The 23293-nt window shown below is 41.9% G+C and overlaps 1 protein-coding gene across 10 annotated transcripts in view; it reads right to left on the reverse strand.

Annotated features, from left to right (window-relative positions):
- Positions 1-23293, reverse strand: part of sif (still life) — a 1536257-nt gene that overhangs the window by 703494 nt on the left and 809470 nt on the right. For all 10 annotated transcript variants that reach the window (XM_071677265.1, XM_071677235.1, XM_071677256.1 and 7 more), the window contains one exon: positions 7560-8076. In XM_071677265.1, the coding sequence (XP_071533366.1) occupies positions 7560-8076 (517 nt within the window). The remainder of the gene's footprint in view (positions 1-7559; positions 8077-23293) is intronic.

Consider the following 23293-nt stretch of genomic DNA (forward strand, 5'->3'; position numbering starts at 1 on the left):
GGTAATGGATTTTCATTTGCCTTACCCTGCTAAGCTCTTTTCATACTCTCTAATACCTTGTAAATGCTGGCTAGCTGGAGTGTCATCTGAATCTTTGTCATTTTCCATCTTGAAGCTCTTTTGCTTTATGACATCTTTTATCAAAAAATTATGTTTCCCTTCTTACTATTCCCTTTGTATTTGAGGCTTAAGGTAACCATCTCTCTACTCCTTTACTGAACCTCTCACCACAAATCCCTGGTTCCTGGCTATTGAACTCCATTTCCTAAACTATTTAAGCATAGAAATGATTGAGGTTTGTGTAGTTTCCATGATTGTATCTCCTCTTTATGTCTTGTCTCATCTCTGCTATTTCAATGTCCTCATTATCACATTGTCACACTTGAGCATTACATAATCAATTTTTCCAGTTGGTGTATCATATGTAAGGTTCTAAATATCCATGCAAGTATGTGTGAAGATATGATCTGGTGATGATGGCATATCAGTCCCTCTCATCTTAGTGTGCTCCGGGTGAATAGGATATTTTCAAGTAAGCACTCTAATAACTTGTGTCTCTATGACTCTCTATCACAACAAGAATCCAAAGTCCCCCAATCTATCTTTTTATAACTGAGATCCTCCATTATCAGGACATCAATATATATAAGAAACTCCTTCATGTACCATCCTGATTGTTCCTTCATTGTTATCAATGTATATTTGCTGCAGATCACTGCAATTCTTTAGAGGATTATGTAATACTTTCACCATTATGCTCTTCTCTATGGTTACCCTCCCCATTATGTATAGTCTAAATGGGCCATCTTCTACTATTTCTTGAAACCTCTAGCTTTCTTCTACTAAGAGGGCTAAACCTTCCCTCAATCCTCTGCAAATGCTGTGCTAGATTTGCCCTCTGCCAGTGGCCTGTTAAGGGTGAGGCACTAAAAGCTAAGAAGTGGAGCTAGAGTTCACTAGTTATGGAGACCCTATTGTCATGGCCACCCCCTTGAGGAGTTCCGGGCGGGAACAGGCATCAGAGATATAGGTATATGAACAGGGAGATCCTTCTCTTCTTCATCTCTTTCCTTTCTTGCTATCACGTAACCCTCTGGACAAAAGGTTTAAGTGTTCATGAGTACTTATCTCTTTGGTAAGCTTTGTTAACATGACTCCAACAATATCAGGGCACTTATTACTCTGTCTGACACTACCATCTCTTAACACTCTTCATATACGATCCCTGAATTCCAGCTCCTTATCACATACTGTTAAATTCATTAACAACTGAATACATTACTCTGTCTGACACTACTATCTCATAACACTCTTGACCCTCCTTACAGTGCTAATAGGACTGCACAATTCTCTTACCATGGGTAGCATCTCCAATTTTTTGTTTTCTGACTACTCTTTGCTTTTCTCCCTCTCTTCCTTAGATTTATCACATTTGATGAATATCCCACTTGAACTCCACATTAGCTTTCCTAAGCATATCCTGGCCTGATGACCCCAAGTCCTATGTAACCATAACTGGTCACCCTTGACATCTTTGTCATAACCACCAATTCTTCTCCTTTCCTTTATCATAGAAATCACATCTGGCAGTTCCACAGCCCCCAACAGTCTTTTAATTCACAAATCCTCTTTGTTTCCCTTTTCTTTCTTATCTGGTGTATGATTCTTTCAAGCCAAAAAAAAAAATCAGTGACTTATTTCTATCAACCGAGAGAGAGAGAGAGAGAGAGAGAGAGAGAGAGAGAGAGAGAGAGAGAGAGAGAGAGAGAGAGGGAGAGAGAGAGAGAGAGAGAGAGAGAGAGAGAGAGAGAGAGAGAGAGAGAGAGAGAGAGAGAGAGAGAGAGAGACAGACAGACAGACAGAGAGAGAGAGAGACAGACAGAGAGAATGAGTATGGGTACTGCATGCCATCACAGGACATACCATGCTTAGCTACCTTCCAGGTATAAGAGGGGGAAACAGATTGCAGTTTGTGTTAGATGTTGCTACCATTGCCACAAATTTCTCTATCATTACAAATGTTATCCTATAAACCCACAACCCCTTTAACTAAGAAGGCTCCTACAGTTTCATGGCCATACCACTTTCAGTAACAAGGAAATGTTGGACTTCTTTGGAATAAACGTTCCTCAATGAAACTTTACTTCCTTTCATCAATAGAGAATGATACAGCCTTGCTGAAGGAGAATTTTCACTCATGATGTAACCAAAGGCAGGCAGGGTGCCGTGATGCCAATTTCTCAATTTTTCATAATAAATAAAACATCTATATGAATGCTATCATTCTATCAGTATTATGTGTAAAAATTTTTTTTTTTTTTTTTTTTTTTTTTTTTTTTTTTTTTTTATACTTTGTCGCTGTCTCCCGCGTCTGCGAGGTAGCGCAAGGAAACAGACGAAAGAAATGGCCCCCCCCCCCCCCCCATACACATGTACATACACATGTCCACACACGTGTATACATACCTACACAGCTTTCCATGGTCCACCCCAGACGCCTCACATGCCTTGATTCACTCCACTGACAGCACGTCAACCCCTGTATACCACATCGCTCCAATTCACTCTATTCCTTGCCCTCCTTACACCCTCCTGCATGTTCAGGCCCCGATCACACAAAATCTTTTTCACTCCATCTTTCCACCTCCAATTTGGTCTCCCTCTTCTCCTCGTTCCCTCCACCTCCGACACATATATCCTCTTGGTCAATCTTTCCTCACTCATTCTCTCCATGTGCCCAAACCATTTCAAAACACCCTCTTCTGCTCTCTCAACCACGCTCTTTTTATTTCCACACATCTCTCTTACCCTTACGTTACTTACTCGATCAAACCACCTCACACCACACATTGTCCTCAAACATCTCATTTCCAGCACATCCATCCTCCTGCGCACAACTCTATCCATAGCCCACGCCTCGCAACCATACAACATTGTTGGAACCACTATTCCTTCAAACATACCCATTTTTGCTTTCCGAGATAATGTTCTCGACTTCCACACATTTTTCAAGGCTCCCAAAATTTTCGCCCCCTCCCCCACCCTATGATCCACTTCCGCTTCCATGGTTCCATCCGCTGACAGATCCACTCCCAGATATTTAAAACACTTCACTTCCTCCAGTTTTTCTCCATTCAAACTTACCTCCCAATTGACTTGACCCTCAACCCTACTGTACCTAATAACCTTGCTCTTATTCACATTTACTCTTAACTTTCTTCTTCCACACACTTTACCAAACTCAGTCACCAGCTTCTGCAGTTTCTCACATGAATCAGCCACCAGCGCTGTATCATCAGCGAACAACAACTGACTCACTTCCCAGGCTCTCTCATCCCCAACAGACTTCATACTTGCCCCTCTTTCCAGGACTCTTGCATTCACCTCCCTAACAACCCCATCCATAAACAAATTAAACAACCATGGAGACATCACACACCCCTGCCGCAAACCTACATTCACTGAGAACCAATCACTTTCCTCTCTTCCTACACGTACACATGCCTTACATCCTCGATAAAAACTTTTCACTGCTTCTAACAACTTGCCTCCCACACCATATATTCTTAATACCTTCCACAGAGCATCTCTATCAACTCTATCATATGCCTTCTCCAGATCCATAAATGCTACATACAAATCCATTTGCTTTTCTAAGTATTTCTCACATACATTCTTCAAAGCAAACACCTGATCCACACATCCTCTACCACTTCTGAAACCGCACTGCTCTTCCCCAATCTGATGCTCTGTACATGCCTTCACCCTCTCAATCAATACCCTCCCATATAATTTACCAGGAATACTCAACAAACTTATACCTCTGTAATTTGAGCACTCACTCTTATCCCCTTTGCCTTTGTACAATGGCACTATGCACGCATTCCGCCAATCCTCAGGCACCTCACCATGAGTCATACATACATTAAATAACCTTACCAACCAGTCAACAATACAGTCACCCCCTTTTTTAATAAATTCCACTGCAATACCATCCAAACCTGCTGCCTTGCCGGCTTTCATCTTCCGCAAAGCTTTTACTACCTCTTCTCTGTTTACCAAATCATTTTCCCTAACCCTCTCACTTTGCACACCACCTCGACCAAAACACCCTATATCTGCCACTCTGTCATCAGACACATTCAACAAACCTTCAAAATACTCATTCCATCTCCTTCTCACATCACCACTACTTGTTATCACCTCCCCATTTACGCCCTTCACTGAAGTTCCCATTTGCTCCCTTGTCTTACGCACCCTATTTACCTCCTTCCAGAACATCTTTTTATTCTCCCTAAAATTTACTGATAGTCTCTCACCCCAACTCTCATTTGCCCTTTTTTTCACCTCTTGCACCTTTCTCTTGACCTCCTGTCTCTTTCTTTTATACTTCTCCCACTCAATTGCATTTTTTCCCTGCAAAAATCGTCCAAATGCCTCTCTCTTCTCTTTCACTAATACTCTTACTTCTTCATCCCACCACTCACTACCCTTTCTAAACAGCCCACCTCCCACTCTTCTCATGCCACAAGCATCTTTTGCGCAATCCATCACTGATTCCCTAAATACATCCCATTCCTCCCCCACTCCCCTTACTTCCATTGTTCTCACCTTTTTCCATTCTGTACACAGTCTCTCCTGGTACTTCCCCACACAGGTCTCCTTCCCAAGCTCACTTATTCTCACCACCTTCTTCACCCCAACATTCACTCCTCTTTTCTGAAAACCCATACTAATCTTCACCTTAGCCTCCACAAGATAATGATCAGACAACCCTCCAGTTGCACCTCTCAGCACATTAACATCCAAAAGTCTCTCTTTCGCACGCCTGTCAATTAACACGTAATCCAATAACGCTCTCTGGCCATCTCTCCTACTTACATAAGTATACTTATGTATATCTCGCTTTTTAAACCAGGTATTCCCAATCATCAGTCCTTTTTCAGCACATAAATCTACAAGCTCTTCACCATTTCCATTTACAACACTGAACACCCCATGCATACCAATTATTCCCTCAACTGCCACATTACTCACCTTTGCATTCAAATCACCCATCACTATAACCCGGTCTCGTGCATCAAAACCGCTAACACACTCATTCAGCTGCTCCCAAAACACTTGCCTCTCATGATCTTTCTTCTCATGCCCAGGTGCATATGCACCAATAATCACCCACCTCTCTCCATCAACTTTCAATTTTACCCATATTAATCGAGAATTTACTTTCTTACATTCTATCACATACTCCCACAACTCCTGTTTAAGGAGTATTGCTACTCCTTCCCTTGCTCTTGTCCTCTCACTAACCCCTGACTTCACTCCCCAGACATTTCCAAACCACTCTTCCCCTTTACCCTTGAGCTTCGTTTCACTCAGAGCCAAAACATCCAGGTTCCTTTCCTCAAACATACTACCTATCTCTCCTTTTTTCACATCTTGGTTACATCCACACACATTTAGGCACCCCACTCTGAGCCTTCGAGGAGGATGATCACTCCCCGCGTGACTCCTTCTTCTGTTTCCCATTTTAGAAATAGTAAAAATAGTAAATCATAAAATGTAGTGGCAACACTGTCAATCGTTCTACAACATAGGTGGTAACTACCTACCTGCACCGAATGGGGAGGAATTTCATTATTCTCTACCATCATACTACCTCTTAAATCTTTGTATGCTGTATTCATTAACCATGTTCTCAGTCTTTCTGCTCCATTCATCCAACACACTTATTTATGAATTTTCCAAAGCTGTTTTTGTATTGTGAGGTTGTTCTGATAATCATAGTTTTAACCTTCATAACACAAAAAACAGTGAACATATACAAAAAATTTAAAATATTGTGGTTTTATAAATATATTTCATTCTGTAAGGGCAAAAGCATTTTTCATACAATGAGAAATTTTTTCTATGTAATTACCTGTTGATGCTGGGATGGAGAGGAAACTTACTTGCAAAATTAGGAGTCAAAATCTACTCAGATATAGGACCCTGAGTAAGAATTACGGCATGGAGTTTGATCTGCATATTCATGAATGCTTCAGGCAGCTTTCATTTATCTGTGAGTTCAAAACTGATGCGGTCCTTTTTTAAATGATTCACACAAATAGTGATTACAACATTGTGGCTTCCCATCTTTCTTTTTGCAACTTAATTTCAGTATGTTGAACACTTCCATACAAGTATCTCTCTTGTTTGGGACCCTGTTTACTTCACTTCTGATATGGTTCAGTGATAGTGTTCTTTAAGTTCTGTGGTTGCTTTTGAGCAATATGGTACATTGTTTGCAACCACAACATCTTCATTCAATCTTCTCTCACACACCATTTTATGCTAGATAAGATAGGAGCTGATAGAGTCCCAGGTTTACTTCTGCTTGAAAACAGGATTATAATGCGAGTATAATTAGCCTTACTACCTACACTGAACATCACTACTCCAGTATTGTACAATACTGGTTAATTAGGTAAAACTTCATCAAAACCTTTCTACCAACTACTACCAGTAGGAAACAGATGGTAGGCAGCCAACGACTAGGAAGGTATATTACTGGTACCAACCCACCTGGGAATCAGAAGGGTTAATGATGGCTTTGTAGTGAGCCAGCACTTCAGTGATTGTCAAACTGCACTCCTTTGACCTAGGTATCTGCCTTTTCTTTCTGCTTCACCCACATGTGGAGTGCAGGCATTCTGTCTACAAATTACAATCTCTTGTCTACAGTAACTCTTGACAACATATAACTCACACAACTCATTCTTCATAACTCTAGTTTTCTGCAATGAGTGTTATGTATTAGCCCTGCCTTTTGGCAAGATGGTTGGAGCAATAGAAAGAAGTAGTAAGTAAGAACATTAGACTTGAGCATCAGGTGGAAGTAGTGAGCAAGCACATTAGCAGGGAGCATTAAAGAGAAGTGGTAGGAATGAACATTAAGTAGACACATTAAGAAGAAGTAGTTGGAGGGAACATTAGGTAGGAGCCTCTGAAGACACTGCACTTGAGTCGCCCTCAGCCATAGGCCTGTTAAGGGTGAGGCCTAAAGACTAAGAAGCAACAATATTCACCAGTTATGGAGACTTTTGCTGTGGCCACCCCTTTTAGGGAGTTTCCAAAGGGAATGGGCATCAGAGATGCAGATAGACAGATAGGTAAGACCTGCATCTGTGTAATGCCAAGACCATAGAGAAGGAACAATTATCCATCATATTTAACATATAATTTTCTTACTCCAATACCAGTGTCTGGATTCACCCATGGAGAATCCTTTTCCATTAGCATTACAGAATTTAGCCGATGTGCTTATCTACAGCAGATGATTAAGTTTTACAATATACTTAGTATCCAATTGATTCCTGATTCTTTGTCAGGTAGTTGAGTTTTACAATGTATTGGTTATAAAATGAAATCTTTATGGCTGAGAACAGTACAGTAATTGCTTGATACTCACAATCATGTTGACAGATATTCTTTCACTTCTCAAGAAGGTCTTACATTATTGTTAAAAACTCCATTTGTTACTGGATGTGTTGAAATACTAGGTCAAAATTGATACTCACCTCTGATGATGTGAGGTAGCAAAGGCGGGAATCTGCACTTTCCATGGAGGCTTGGGCAACTAATGCACTGTGTTCCCGATCACTAGAGTAGCCTCGCTCACGGTCACTTCCATAACCCCCTCGATCACTAGCGTAGCCTCGTTCCCGATCACTGGTGTATCCTCGAGTGTCTCGGTCACTCATATAACCTCTCTCTCTGTTATTCACATAACCACGTTCTCGATCACTCATGTAGCCTCTTTCCCGGTCACTCATGTAGCCTCTTTCTCGATCACTCATGTAGCCTAATTCACGACTGCTTGTATAGCTACATCTTTCGCGATCGCTCATGTAGCCTCTTTCACGATCACTCATGTAGCCTCTTTCCCGATCACTCATGTAGCCACGTTCCCCATCACTCATGTAGCCTGAGCGTTCCCGGTCACTCATATAACCACGAGAGTCTCTGTCACTGGTGTATCCTCTTTCTCTGTCACTCATGTAACCTGAGCGGATGCTGTCTTGTCGGTCATAAAACCTGTTTAAAAGGTAAAATTAACATCAGGTAGATATATGTATAGATTATGATAAGTCAAACTTAAATTAATATTTGTTGGACATATCTATGAATTATGATAAATCAAGGGAAGCAGGATATTATTTATAAAAGTCAATTGAAATTTAATCCAAGAAAAAATATATTTTTGCAGTAACAGCTGCACTGAAAGCTGCAAGGATTAGAGTAACCATCAGATCACAGTTTTCCTTATCACTACTATTTCTGCTAAGTCTTTCAGATTTTATATCTATATTTCTGATGACTGTTCCCTACAGAAACTACCATCAAGGGATGGCCATGGCAAGTCTCCATTTATCCTTGTCCTTACATGGCTTCCTCGCATACACCATTCCATGCATTCTTCCACCATTTCTCTCCCTCCAGTATTCTTCCACTCTATTTGCCCATGACAAAGGTGCTCTTCCTCTCACACCAGCCTCTTTAATTGTGCTATCTTTGTAAACTCCTAATCTTGCATTCTTTGTACATGACCAAACCACCTCAAAGTATTATGTTTCACCCATTCTCCTCTCCACAATTTACTCCCTCTGCATTTTCAGTCATACCATATCTCTCATACACCCCTTCATTCCTTTTTTCATCTACTTACACCACATGTTCTTCTCAGATTACTCATTTCCACAGACTGGATTCTTGGCCTCTGTGATTCATTCTATGTCCATGTTCTGGATACATAGGTCAGGGCTGGGAAGGCTATGCTGTCCCTTATTCCTCTCTTCCCTTCCATAGTTATACCTCTATCCTTCATTATTCTATTAAGGGATCCAGTGACTTTTCTACTCTGTACTTCTCTTTCAATTATCTTTCTTTCCATATCACCAAATTTACCCAAGACAGGTACTCTTCCAGTCTTTCCTTCTTCCCCATATCCAAAGCGCACTTTCTTCTTTCACTCTAAATAGTTTTACAAAATCTATATATTCACTCTGTTTCTTTTCAAACACTGTTAGTTTACTTTAACTTGCATTTACCTTCAATTGCCTTACATACATCACAAAACACAATTAAAACTCTCTACAGCTTCTCTTCACTCTCAGCAAATAGAGCAGTATCATCCGCAAACAAGCATGCCACTAGCCACCGTATCTCACCACAACACTCCTTCTTTGCACCCCCTTTTCTCTAATTTTACTTTAATCTCTCTCATCACTCCATCCACTACAAGCAGTGGTGAAGTGAGAGGGAGATGGAGTGAGTATTTTGAAGGTTTGTTGAATGTGTTTGATGATAGTGGCAGATATAAGCTGCTTTGGTCGAGGTGGTGTGCGAAGTGAGAGGGTCAGGGAAAATGGTTTTGTGAACAGAGAAGAGGTAGTGAAAGCTTTGCAAAAGATGAAAGCCAGCAAGATGGTGGGTTTGGATGGTATTGCAGTGGAATTTATTAAAAAAGAGCGTGACTATGTTGTTGACTGGTTGGTAAGGCTATTCAATGTATGTATGGTTCATGGTGAAGTTCCTGAGGATTGGCAGAATGCATGCATAGTGCCATTGTACAAAGGCAAAGGAGATACAGGTGAGTATTCAAATTACAGAAGTATAAGTTTGTTGAGTATTCCTGGGAAATTATTTGGTAGAGTATTGATTGAGAGGGTAAAGACATGTACAGAGCATCAGATTGGGGAAGAGCAGTGTGGTTTCAGAAGTGAAGAGGATGAGTGGATCAGGTGTTTGCTTTGAAGAATGTATGTGAGAAATACTTAGAAAAGCAAATGGATTTGTATGTAGCATTTATGGATCAGGAGAAGGCATATGATAGAGTTGATAGAGATGCTCTGTAGAAGGTATGAAGAGTATATGGTGTAGGAAGTAAGTTGCTTGAAGCAGTGAAAAGTTTTTATCAAGGATATAAGGCAAGTGTATAAGTAGGGAGAGAGGAAAGTGATTGGTTCCCAGTGAATGTCAGTTTGCGGCAGGGGTTCGTGATGTCTCCATGGTTGTTTAATTTGTTTATGGATGGGGTTGTTAGAGAGGTGAATGCAAGAGTTTTGGAGAGAGGGGCAAGTATGCAGTCTGTTGTGGATGAGAGGGTTTGGGAAGTGAGTCAGTTGTTGTTTGCTGATACAGCTCTGGTGGTTGATTCGGGTGAGACACTGCAGAAGTTGGTGATTGAGTTTGGTAAAGTATGTGAAAGAAGAAAGCTAAGAGTAAATGTGAATAAGAGCAAGGTTATTAGGTTCAGTAGGGTTGAGGGACAAGTAAATTGGGAGGTAAGTTTGAAGGGAGAAAAAATGGAGGAAGTGAAGTGTTTTAGATATCAGGGAGTGGATTTGGCAGCGGATGGAACCATAGAAGCAGAAGTGAGTCACAGGGTGGGGAGGGGACAAAGGTTCTGGGAGTATTGAAGAATGTGTGGAAGGTGAAAACGTTATCTTGGAGAGCAAAAATGAGTATGTTTGAAGGAATAGTGTTCCAACAATGTTATATGGATGTGAGGCATGGGGTATAGATAGGGTTATGCGGAGGAGGATGAATGTGTTGGAAATGAAATGGTTGAGGACACAACATGTGGTGTGAGGTGGTTTGATCGAGTAAATAATGAAATGGTAAGAGAGATGTGTGGTAATGAAGAGTATGGTTGAGAGAGCAGAAGAGGGTGTATTGAAATGGTTTGGCCACATAAGTGAGGAAAGATTAACAAAGCGGATATATGTGTCAGAGGTTCACTCATTCTCTCCATGTGTCCAAACCATTTCAACACACCCTCTTCTGCTTTCACAATCACACTCGTTTTATTACCACACATCTCTTGTACCCTTTCATTACTCACTCGATCAAACCACCTCACACCACATATTGTCCTCAAACATTTCATTCCAACACATCCACCCCCGTCCGCACAACCCTATCTATAGCCCATGCCTCACATCCATATAACATTGCTGCAGGAATAATCCCTCAAACATACCCATTTTTGCTCTCAGAGATAATGTTCTCGCCTTCCACACAGTCTTCAACACTCCCAGAACCTTTGCCCCCTTTCCCACCCTGTGACTCACTTACACTTCCATGGTTCCATCTGCTGCTAAGTCCACTCCCAGATATCTAAAACACTTCACTTCCTCCAGTTTTTCTCCATTCAAACTTACCTCCCCATTTACTTGTCTCTCAATCCTACTGAATCTAGCAACCTTGCTCTTATTTTGATTTACTCTCAACTTTCTTCTTTCACACACTTTACCACACAAAGTCACCAACCTCTGCAGTTTCTCACCCGAATCAGCCAACAGCACTGTATCATCAGCGAACAACAACTGACTCACTTCCTAACTCTTGTATTCACCTCCCTAACCACCATATCCATAAACAAATTAAACAACCATGGAGACATCACGCACCCCTGCTGCAAAGCAACATTCACTGGGAACCAATCACTTTCCTCTCTTCTTACTCATACACATGCCTTGCATCTTTGGTAAAAACTTTTCACTGCTTCCAGCAACTTACCACCCATGCTATATACTCTAAAACCTTCCACCAAGCATCTCTATCCACCCTATCATATGCCTTCTCCAGATCCATAATTGCAACATACAAATCTATCTATTTTTCTGAGTATTTCTCACATAACTTCTTCAAAGCAAACATCTGATCCACACATCCTCTACCACTTCTGAAACCACACTGCTCTTCCCTAATTTGATGCTCTGTATATGCCTTTACCCTCTCAATCAATACCCTCCCATATAATTTCCCAGGAATACTCAACAAACTCATACCTCTGTAATTTGAAAACTCACCTTTATCCCCTTTGCCTTTGTACAGTGGCACTATGCATGCATTTCACCAATCCTCAGGCACTTCACCATGATCCATACATGCATTGAATATCCTTACCAACCAATCAACAGCACAGTCACTCCCTTTTTTAATAAATTCCACTGCAATACCATCCAAACCCATCGCCTTACCAGCTTTCATCTTCTGCAAAGCTTTCACTACCTCTTCCCTGCTTATCAAACCATTCTCCCTGACCCTTCACACTTTGCACACCACCCCGACCAAAACAGCCTATATCTGCCACTCTATGATCAAACACATTCACCAAACGTTCAAAATACTCCCTTCATCTCCTTCTCACCTCATCACTACTTATCATTACCTCCCCATTGGTCCCCTTCACCGATGTTCCCATTTGCTCTAATCTTACGCATTTTATTTACCTCCTTCCAAAACATCTTTTTATTCGACCTAGAATTTAACGATACTCTCTCATCCCAACTCTCATTTGCCCTTTGTTTCACTTTTCGCATCTTTCTCTTGATCTCCAGCTGCTTTCTTTTATACATCTCCCATTCATTTGCACTACTTCCTTGCAAAAATCATCCAGACACCTCTCTCTTCTCTTTCACTAACAATCTTACTTCTTAACCCCACCACTCACTATCCTTTTTAAGCTGCCTGGGGATAGGGGAGAAAGAATACGTAACATGTATTCCCTGCTGTCATAGAAGGTGACTAAAAGGGGAGGGAGCGGGAGGCTGGAAATCCTTTCCTCCAGTTTTTACTCTTCCAAGAGAGGGTATAAAGGTGGCCAAGCAAGGAATTTCTCTCTAAGGCTCAGTCCTCTGTTCTTAACACTGCCTTGCTATTGTGGGAAATAGCGAATATGAAAGAAAATTTTTTTTTTTTTTTTTTTTATACTTTGTCGCTGTCTCCCGCGTTTGCGAGGTAGCGCAAGGAAACAGACGAAAGAAGTGGCCCAACCCCCCCCCCATACACATGTATATACATACATCCACACACGCAAATATACATACCTACACAGCTTTCCATGGTTTACCCCAGACGCTTCACATGCCTTGATTCAATCCACTGACAGCACGTCAACCCCGGTATACCACATTGCTCCAATTCACTCTATTCCTTGCCCTCCTTTCACCCTCCTACATGTTCAGGCCCCGATCACACAAAATCTTTTTCACTCCATCTTTCCACCTCCAATTTGGTCTCCCTCTTCTCCTCGTTCCCTCCACCTCCGACACATATATCCTCTTGGTCAATCTTTCCTCACTCATTCTCTCCATGTGCCCAAACCACTTCAAAACACCCTCTTCTGCTCTCTCAACCACGCTCTTTTTATTTCCACACATCTCTCTTACCCTTACGTTACTCACTCGATCAAACCACCTCACACCACACATTGTCCTCAAACATCTCATTTCCAGCACATCCATCCTCCTGTGCACAACTCTATCCATAGCCCACGCCTCGCAACCATACAACATTGTTGGAACCACTATTCCTTCAAACATACCCATTTTTGCTTTCCGAGATAATGTTCTCGACTTCCACACATTCTTCAAGGCCCCCAGAATTTTCGCCCCCTCCCCCACCCTATGATCCACTTCCGCTTCCATGGTTCCATCCGCTGCCAGATTCACTCCCAGATATCTAAAACACTTCACTTCCTCCAGTTTTTCTCCATTCAAACTCACCTCCCAATTGACTTGACCCTCAACCCTACTGTACCTAATAACCTTGCTCTTATTCACATTTACTCTTAACTTTCTTCTTCCACACACTTTACCAAACTCAGTCACCAGCTTCTGCAGTTTCTCACATGAATCAGCCACCAGCGCTGTATCATCAGCGAACAACAACTGACTCACTTCCCAAGCTCTCTCATCCCCAACAGACTTCATACTTGCCCCTCTTTCCAAAACTCTTGCATTTACCTCCCTAACAACCCCATCCATAAACAAATTAAACAACCATGGAGACATCACACACCCCTGCCGCAAACCTACATTCACTGAGAACCAATCACTTTCCTCTCTTCCTACACGTACACATGCCTTACATCCTCGATAAAAACTTTTCACTGCTTCTAACAACTTTCCTCCCACACCATATATTCTTAATACCTTCCACAGAGCATCTCTATCAACTCTATCATATGCCTTCTCCAGATCCATAAATGCTACATACAAATCCATTTGCTTTTCTAAGTATTTCTCACATACATTCTTCAAAGCAAACACCTGATCCACACATCCTCTACCACTTCTGAAACCACACTGCTCTTCCCCAATCTGATGCTCTGTACATGCCTTCACCCTCTCAATCAATACCCTCCCATATAATTTACCAGGAATACTCAACAAACTTATACCTCTGTAATTTGAGCACTCACTCTTATCCCCTTTGCCTTTGTACAATGGCACTATGCACGCATTCCGCCAATCCTCAGGCACCTCACCATGAGTCATACATACATTAAATAACCTTACCAACCAGTCAACAATACAGTCACCCCCTTTTTTAATAAATTCCACTGCAATACCATCCAAACCTGCTGCCTTGCCGGCTTTCATCTTCCACAAAGCTTTCACTACCTCTTCTCTGTTTACCAAATCATTTTCCCTAACCCTCTCACTTTGCACACCACCTCGACCAAAACACCCTATATCTGCCACTCTATCATCAAACACATTCAACAAACCTTCAAAATACTCACTCCATCTCCTTCTCACATCACCACTACTTGTTATCACCTCCCCATTTGCGCCCTTCACTGAAGTTCCCATTTGCTCCCTTGTCTTACGCACTTTATTTACCTCCTTCCAGAACATCTTTTTATTCTCCCTAAAATTTAATGATACTCTCTCACCCCAACTCTCACTTGCCCTTTTTTTCACCTCTTGCACCTTTCTCTTGACCTCCTGTCTCTTTCTTTTATACATCTCCCACTCAATTGCATTTTTTCCCTGCAAAAATCGTCCAAATGCCTCTCTCTTCTCTTTCACTAATACTCTTACTTCTTCATCCCACCACTCACTACCCTTTCTAATCAACCCACCTCCCACTCTTCTCATGCCACAAGCATCTTTTGCGCAATCCATCACTGATTCCCTAAATACATCCCATTCCTCCCCCACTCCCCTTGCTTCCATTGTTCTCACCTTTTTCCATTCTGTACTCAGTCTCTCCTGGTACTTCCTCACACAGGTCTCCTTCTCAAGCTCACTTACTCTCACCACCCTCTTCACCCCAACATTCACTCTTCTTTTCTGAAAACCCATACAGATCTTCACCTTAGCCTCCACAAGATAATGATCAGACATCCCTCCAGTTGCACCTCTCAGCACATTAACATCCACAAGTCTCTCTTTCGCACGCCTGTCAATTAACACGTAATCCAATAACGCTCTCTGGCCATCTCTCCTACTTACATAAGTATACTTATGTATATCTCGCTTTTTAAACCAGGTATTCCCAATCATCAGTCCTTTTTCAGCACATAAATCTACAAGCTCTTCACCATTTCCATTTACAACACTGAACACCCCATGTATACCAATTATTCCCTCAACTGCCACATTACTCACCTTTGCATTCAAATCACCCATCACTATAACCCGGTCTCGTGCATCAAAACCACTAACACACTCATTCAGCTGCTCCCAAAACACTTGCCTCTCTTGATCTTTCTTCTCATGCCCAGGTGCATATGCACCAATAATCACCCACCTCTCTCCATCAACTTTCAGTTTTACCCATATTAATCGAGAATTTACTTTCTTACACTCTATCACATACTCCCACAATATATATATATATATACATATATATACATATATATATATATATATATATATATATATATATATATATATATATATATATATATATATATATATTTCTTTTTTCTTTCAAACTATCCGCCATTTTCCGCGTTAGCGAGGTAACGTTAAGAACAGAGAACTGGGCCTTTGAGGGAATATCCTCACCTGGCCCCCTTCTCTGTTCCTTCTTTTGGAAAATTAAGAAAAAAAATAATGAGAGGGGAGGATTTCCAGCCCCCCCGCTCCCTGCCCATTTAGTCGCCTTCTACGACACGCAGGAAATACGTGGGAAGTATTCTTTCTCCCATCCCCAGGGTGAAAGGAGGGCAAGGAATAGAGTGAATTGGAGCGATGTGGTATACCGGGGTTGACGTGCTGTCAGTGGATTGAATCAGGGCATGTGAAGCGTCTGGGGTAAACCATGGAAAGCTGTGTAGGTATGTATATTTGCATGTGTGGACGTATGTATATACATGTGTATGGGGGTGGGTTGGGCCATTTCTTTCGTCTGTTTCCTTGCGCTACCTCGCGGGCGCGGGAGACAGCGGCAAAAAAAGCAAAAAAAAAAAAAAAATGATTTGGTAAACAGAGAAGAGGTAGTGAAAGCTTTGCGGAAGATGAAAGCCGGCAAGGCATCAGGTTTGGATGGCATTGCAGTGGAATTTATTAAAAAAGGGGGTTACTGTATTGTTGACTGGTTGGTAAGGTTATTTAATGTATGTATGACTCATGGTGAGGTGCCTGAGGATTGGCGGAATGCGTGCATAGTGCCATTGTACAAAGGCTAAGTTTTACCCATATTAATCGAGAATTTACTTTCTTACACTCTATCACATACTCCCACAATATATATATATATATATATATACATATATATACATATATATATATATATATATATATATATATATATATATATATATATATATATATATATATATATATATTTCTTTTTTCTTTCAAACTATCCGCCATTTCCCGCGTTAGCGAGGTAGCGTTAAGAACAGAGAACTGGGCCTTTGAGGGAATATCCTCACCTGGCCCCCTTCTCTGTTCCTTCTTTTGGAAAATTAAGAAAAAAAATAATGAGAGGGGAGGATTTCCAGCCCCCCCGCTCCCTGCCCATTTAGTCGCCTTCTACGACACGCAGGAAATACGTGGGAAGTATTCTTTCTCCCATCCCGAGGGTGAAAGGAGGGCAAGGAATAGAGTGAATTGGAGCGATGTGGTATACCGGGGTTGACGTGCTGTCAGTGGATTGAATCAGGGCATGTGAAGCGTCTGGGGTAAACCATGGAAAGCTGTGTAGGTATGTATATTTGCATGTGTGGACGTATGTATATACATGTGTATGGGGGTGGGTTGGGCCATTTCTTTCGTCTGTTTCCTTGCGCTACCTCGCGGGCGCGGGAGACAGCGGCAAAAAAAGCAAAAAAAAAAAAAAAAAATGATTTGGTAAACAGAGAAGAGGTAGTGAAAGCTTTGCGGAAGATGAAAGCCGGCAAGGCAGCAGGTTTGGATGGCATTGCAGTGGAATTTATTAAAAAAGGGGGTGACTGTATTGTTGACTGGTTGGTAAGGTTATTTAATGTATGTATGACTCATGGTGAGGTGCCTGAGGATTGGCGGAATGCGTGCATAGTGCCATTGTACAAAGGCAAAGGGGATAAGAGTGAGTGCTCAAATTACAGAGGTATAAGTTTGTTGAGTATTCCTGGTAAATTATATGGGAGGGTATTGATTGAGAGGGTGAAGGCATGTACAGAGCATCAGATTGGGGAAGAGCAGTGTGGTTTCAGAAGTGGTAGAGGATGTGTGGATCAGGTGTTTGCTTTGAAGAATGTATGTGAGAAATACTTAGAAAAGCAAATGGATTTGTATGTAGCATTTATGGATCTGGAGAAGGCATATGATAGAGTTGATAGAGATGCTCTGTGGAAGGTATTAAGAATATATGGTGTGGGAGGAAAGTTGTTAGAAGCAGTGAAAAGTTTTTATCGAGGATGTAAGGCATGTGTACGTGTAGGAAGAGAGGAAAGTGATTGGTTCTCAGTGAATGTAGGTTTGCGGCAGGGGTGTGTGATGTCTCCATGGTTGTTTAATTTGTTTATGGATGGGGTTGTTAGGGAGGTAAATGCAAGAGTTTTGGAAAGAGGGGCAAGTATGAAGTCTGTTGGGGATGAGAGAGCTTGGGAAGTGAGTCAGTTGTTGTTCGCTGATGATACAGCGCTGGTGGCTGATTCATGTGAGAAACTGCAGAAGCTGGTGACTGAGTTTGGTAAAGTGTGTGGAAGAAGAAAGTTAAGAGTAAATGTGAATAAGAGCAAGGTTATTAGGTACAGTAGGGTTGAGGGTCAAGTCAATTGGGAGGTGAGTTTGAATGGAGAAAAACTAGAGGAAGTGAAGTGTTTTAGATATCTGGGAGTGGATCTGGCAGCAGATGGAACCATGGAAGCGGAAGTGGATCATAGGGTGGGGGAGGGGGCGAAAATTCTGGGGGCCTTGAAGAATGTGTGGAAGTCGAGAACATTATCTCGGAAAGCAAAAATGGGTATGTTTGAAGGAATAGTGGTTCCAACAATGTTGTATGGTTGCGAGGCGTGGGCTATGGATAGAGTTGTGCGCAGGAGGATGGATGTGCTGGAAATGAGATGTTTGAGGACAATGTGTGGTGTGAGGTGGTTTGATCGAGTGAGTAACGTAAGGGTAAGAGAGATGTGTGGAAATAAAAAGAGCGTGGTTGAGAGAGCAGAAGAGGGTGTTTTGAAGTGGTTTGGGCACATGGAGAGGATGAGTGAGGAAAGATTGACCAAGAGGATATATGTGTCGGAGGTGGAGGGAACAAGGAGAAGAGGGAGACCAAATTGGAGGTGGAAAGATGGAAGTCCACACACGCAAATATACATACCTACACAGCTTTCCATGGTTTACCCCAGATGCTTCACATGCCTTGATTCAATCCACTGACAGCACGTCAACCCTGGTATACCACATCGCTCCAATTCACTCTATTCCTTGCCCTCCTTTCACCCTCCTGCATGTTCAGGCCCCGATCACACAAAATCTTTTTCACTCCATCTTTCCACCTCCAATTTGGTCTCCCACTTCTCCTCGTTCCCTCCACCTCCGACACATATATCCTCTTGGTCAATCTTTCCTCACTCATTCTCTCCATGTGCCCAAACCATTTCAAAACACCCTCTTCTGCTCTCTCAACCACGCTCTTTTTATTTCCACACATCTCTCTTACCCTTACTTTACTTACTCGATCAAACCACCTCACACCACACATTGTCCTCAAACATCTCATTTCCAGCACATCCATCCTCCTGCGCACAACTCTATCCATAGCCCACGCCTCGCAACCATACAACATTGTTGGAACCACTATTCCTTCAAACATACCCATTTTTGCTTTCCGAGATAATGTTCTCGACTTCCACACATTCTTCAAGGCTCCCAGGATTTTCGCCCCCTCCCCCACCCTATGATCAACTTCCATTTCCATGGTTCCATCCGCTACCAGATGCACTCCCAGATATCTAAAACACTTTACTTCCTCCAGTTTTTCTCCGTTCAAACGTACCTCCCAATTGACTTGACCCTCAACCCTACTGTACCTAATTACCTTGCTCTTATTCACATTTACTCTTAACTTTCTTCTTTCACACACTTTACCAAACTCAGTCACCAGCTTCTGCAGTTTCTCACATGGATCAGCCACCAGTGCTGTATCATCAGCGAACAACAACTGACTCACTTCCCAAGCTCTTTCATCCAAAACAGACTTCATACTTGCCCCTCTTTCCAAAACTCTTGCATTCACCTCCCTAACAACCCCATCCATGAACAAATTAAACAACCATGGAGACATCACACACCCCTGCCGCAAACCTACATTCACTGAGAACCAATCACTTTCCTCTCTTCCTACACGTACACATGCCTTACATCCTCGATATAAACTTTTCATTGCTTCTAACAACTTGCCTCCCACACCATATATTCTTAATACCTTCCACAGAGCATCTCTATCAACTCTATCATATGCCTTCTCCAGATCCATAAATGCTACATACAAATCCATTTGCTTTTCTAAGTATTTCTCACATACATTCTTCAAAGCAAACACCTAATCCACACATCCTCTACCACTTCTGAAACCACACTGCTCTTCCCCAATCTGATGCTCTGTACATGCCTTCACCCTCTCAATCAATACCCTCCCATATAATTTACCAGGAATACTCAACAAACTTATACCTCTGTAATTTGAGCACTCACTCTTATCCCCTTTGCCTTTGTACAATGGCACTATGCACGCATTCCGCCAATCCTCAGGCACCTCACCATGAGTCATACATACATTAAATAACCTTACCAACCAGTCAATAATACAGTCACCCCCTTTTTTAATATATATATATATATATATATATATATATATATATATATATATATATATATATATATATATATATATATATATATATATGTATTTTGGGAATCAGTGATGGATTGCGCAAAAGATGCTTGTGGCATGAGAAGAGTGGGAGGTGGGTTGATTAGAAAGGGTAGTGAGTGGTGGGATGAAGAAGTAAGAGTATTAGTGAAAGAGAAGAGAGAGGCATTTGGACAATTTTTGCAGGGAAAAAATGCAATTGAGTGGGAGATGTATAAAAGAAAGAGACAGGAGGTCAAGAGAAAGGTGCAAGAGGTGAAAAAAAGGGAAATGAGAGTTGGGGTGAGAGAGTATCATTAAATTTTAGGGAGAATAAAAAGATGTTCTGGAAGGAGGTAAATAAAGTGCGTAAGACAAGGGAGCAAATGGGAACTTCAGTGAAGGGCGCAAATGGGGAGGTGATAACAAGTAGTGGTGATGTGAGAAGGAGATGGAGTGAGTATTTTGAAGGTTTGTTGAATGTGTTTGATGATAGAGTGGCAGATATAGGGTGTTTTGGTCGAGGTGGTGTGCAAAGTGAGAGGGTTAGGGAAAATGATTTGGTAAACAGAGAAGAGGTAGTGAAAGCTTTGCGGAAGATGAAAGCCGGCAAGGCAGCAGGTTTGGATGGTATTGCAGTGGAATTTATTAAAAAAGGGGGTGACTGTATTGTTGACTGGTTGGTAAGGTTATTTAATGTATGTATGACTCATGGTGAGGTGCCTGAGGATTGGCGGAATGCGTGCATAGTGCCATTGTACAAAGGCAAAGGGGATAAGAGTGAGTGCTCAAATTACAGAGGTATAAGTTTGTTGAGTATTCCTGGTAAATTATATGGGAGGGTATTGATTGAGAGGGTGAAGGCATGTACAGAGCATCAGATTGGGGAAGAGCAGTGTGGTTTCAGAAGTGGTAGAGGATGTGTGGATCAGGTGTTTGCTTTAAAGAATGTATGTGAGAAATACTTAGAAAAGCAAATGGATTTGTATGTAGCATTTATGGATCTGGAGAAGGCATATGATAGAGTTGATAGAGATGCTCTGTGGAAGGTATTAAGAATATATGGTGTGGGAGGAAAGTTGTTAGAAGCAGTGAAAAGTTTTTATCGAGGATGTAAGGCATGTGTACGTGTAGGAAGAGAGGAAAGTGATTGGTTCTCAGTGAATGTAGGTTTGCGGCAGGGGTGTGTGATGTCTCCATGGTTGTTTAATTTGTTTATGGATGGGGTTGTTAGGGAGGTAAATGCAAGAGTTTTGGAAAGAGGGGCAAGTATGAAGTCTGTTGGGGATGAGAGAGCTTGGGAAGTGAGTCAGTTGTTGTTCGCTGATGATACAGCGCTGGTGGCTGATTCATGTGAGAAACTGCAGAAGCTGGTGACTGAGTTTGGTAAAGTGTGTGGAAGAAGAAAGTTAAGAGTAAATGTGAATAAGAGCAAGGTTATTAGGTACAGTAGGGTTGAGGGTCAAGTCAATTGGGAGGTGAGTTTGAATGGAGAAAAACTGGAGGAAGTGAAGTGTTTTAGATATCTGGGAGTGGATCTGGCAGCAGATGGAACAATGGAAGCGGAAGTGGATCATAGGGTGGGGGAGGGGGCGAAAATTCTGGGAGCCTTGAAGAATGTGTGGAAGTCGAGAACATTATCTCGGAAAGCAAAAATCGGTATGTTTGAAGGAATAGTGGTTCCAACAATGTTGTATGGTTGCGAGGCGTGGGCTATGGATAGAGTTGTGCGCAGGAGGGTGGATGTGCTGGAAATGAGATGTTTGAGGACAATGTGTGGTGTGAGGTGGTTTGATCGAATGAGTAACGTAAGGGCAAGAGAGATGTGTGGTAATAAAAAGAGCGTGATTGAGAGAGCAGAAGAGGGTGTTTTGAAGTGGTTTGGGCACATGGAGAGAATGAGTGAGGAAAGATTGACCAAGAGGATATATGTGTCGGAGGTGGAGGGAACGAGGAGAAGAGGGAGACCAAATTGGAGGTGGAAAGATGGAGTGAAAAAGATTTTGTGTGATCGGGGCCTGAACATGCAGGAGGGTGAAAGGAGGGCAAGGAATAGAGTGAATTGGAGCGATGTGGTATACCGGGGTTGACGTGCTGTCAGTGGATTGAATCACGGCATGTGAAGCGTCTGGGATAAACTATGGAAAGTTGTGTAGGTATGTATATTTGCGTGTGGGACGTATGTATATACATGTGTATGGGGGGGCCATTTCTTTCGTCTGTTTCCTTGCGCTACCTCGCAAACGCGGGAGACAGCGACAAAGTATAAAAAAAAAAAAAAAAAAAAAATATATATATATATATATTTTTTTTTTGTCGCTGTCTCCCGTGTTTGCGAGGTAGCGCAAGGAAACAGACGAAAGAAATGGCCCAACCCACCCCCATACACATGTATATACATACGTCTACACACGGAAATATACATACCTATACAGCTTTCCATGGTTTACCCCAGACGCTTCACATGCCCTGATTCAATCCACTGACAGCATGTCAACCCCGGTATACCACATCAATCCAATTCACTCTATTCCTTGGCCTCCTTTCACCCTCCCGCATGTTCAGGCCCCGATCACACAAAATCTTAGCATATATATATATATATATATATATATATATATATATATATATATATATATATATATATATATATATATATGGTGAAGAGCTTGTAGATTTATGTGCTGAAAAAGGACTGATGATTGGGAATACCTTGTTTAAAAAGCGAGATATACATAATTATACTTATGCAAGTAGGAGAGATGGCCAGAGAGCGTTATTGGATTACGTGTTAATTGACAGGCGCGCGAAAGAGAGACTTTTGGATGTTAATGTGCTGAGAGGTGCAACTGGAGGGATGTCTGATCATTATCTTGTGGAGGCTAAGGTGAAGATTTGTATGGGTTTTCAGAAAAGAAGAGTGAATGTTGGGGTGAAGAGGGTGGTGAGAGTAAGTGAGCTTGGGAAGGAGACTTGTGTGAGGAAGTCCCAGGAGAGACTGAGTGCAGAATGGAAAAAGGTGAGAACAATGGAAGTAAGGGGAGTGGGGGAGGAATGGGATGTATTTAGGGAATCAGTGATGGATTGCGCAAAAGATGCTTGTGGCATGAGAAGAGTGGGAGGTGGGTTGATTAGAAAGGGTAGTGAGTGGTGGGATGAAGAAGTAAGA

The sequence above is a fragment of the Panulirus ornatus genome, chromosome 2 (assembly GCF_036320965.1).
Source record: "Panulirus ornatus isolate Po-2019 chromosome 2, ASM3632096v1, whole genome shotgun sequence".
Lineage (NCBI taxonomy): Eukaryota > Metazoa > Arthropoda > Malacostraca > Decapoda > Palinuridae > Panulirus > Panulirus ornatus.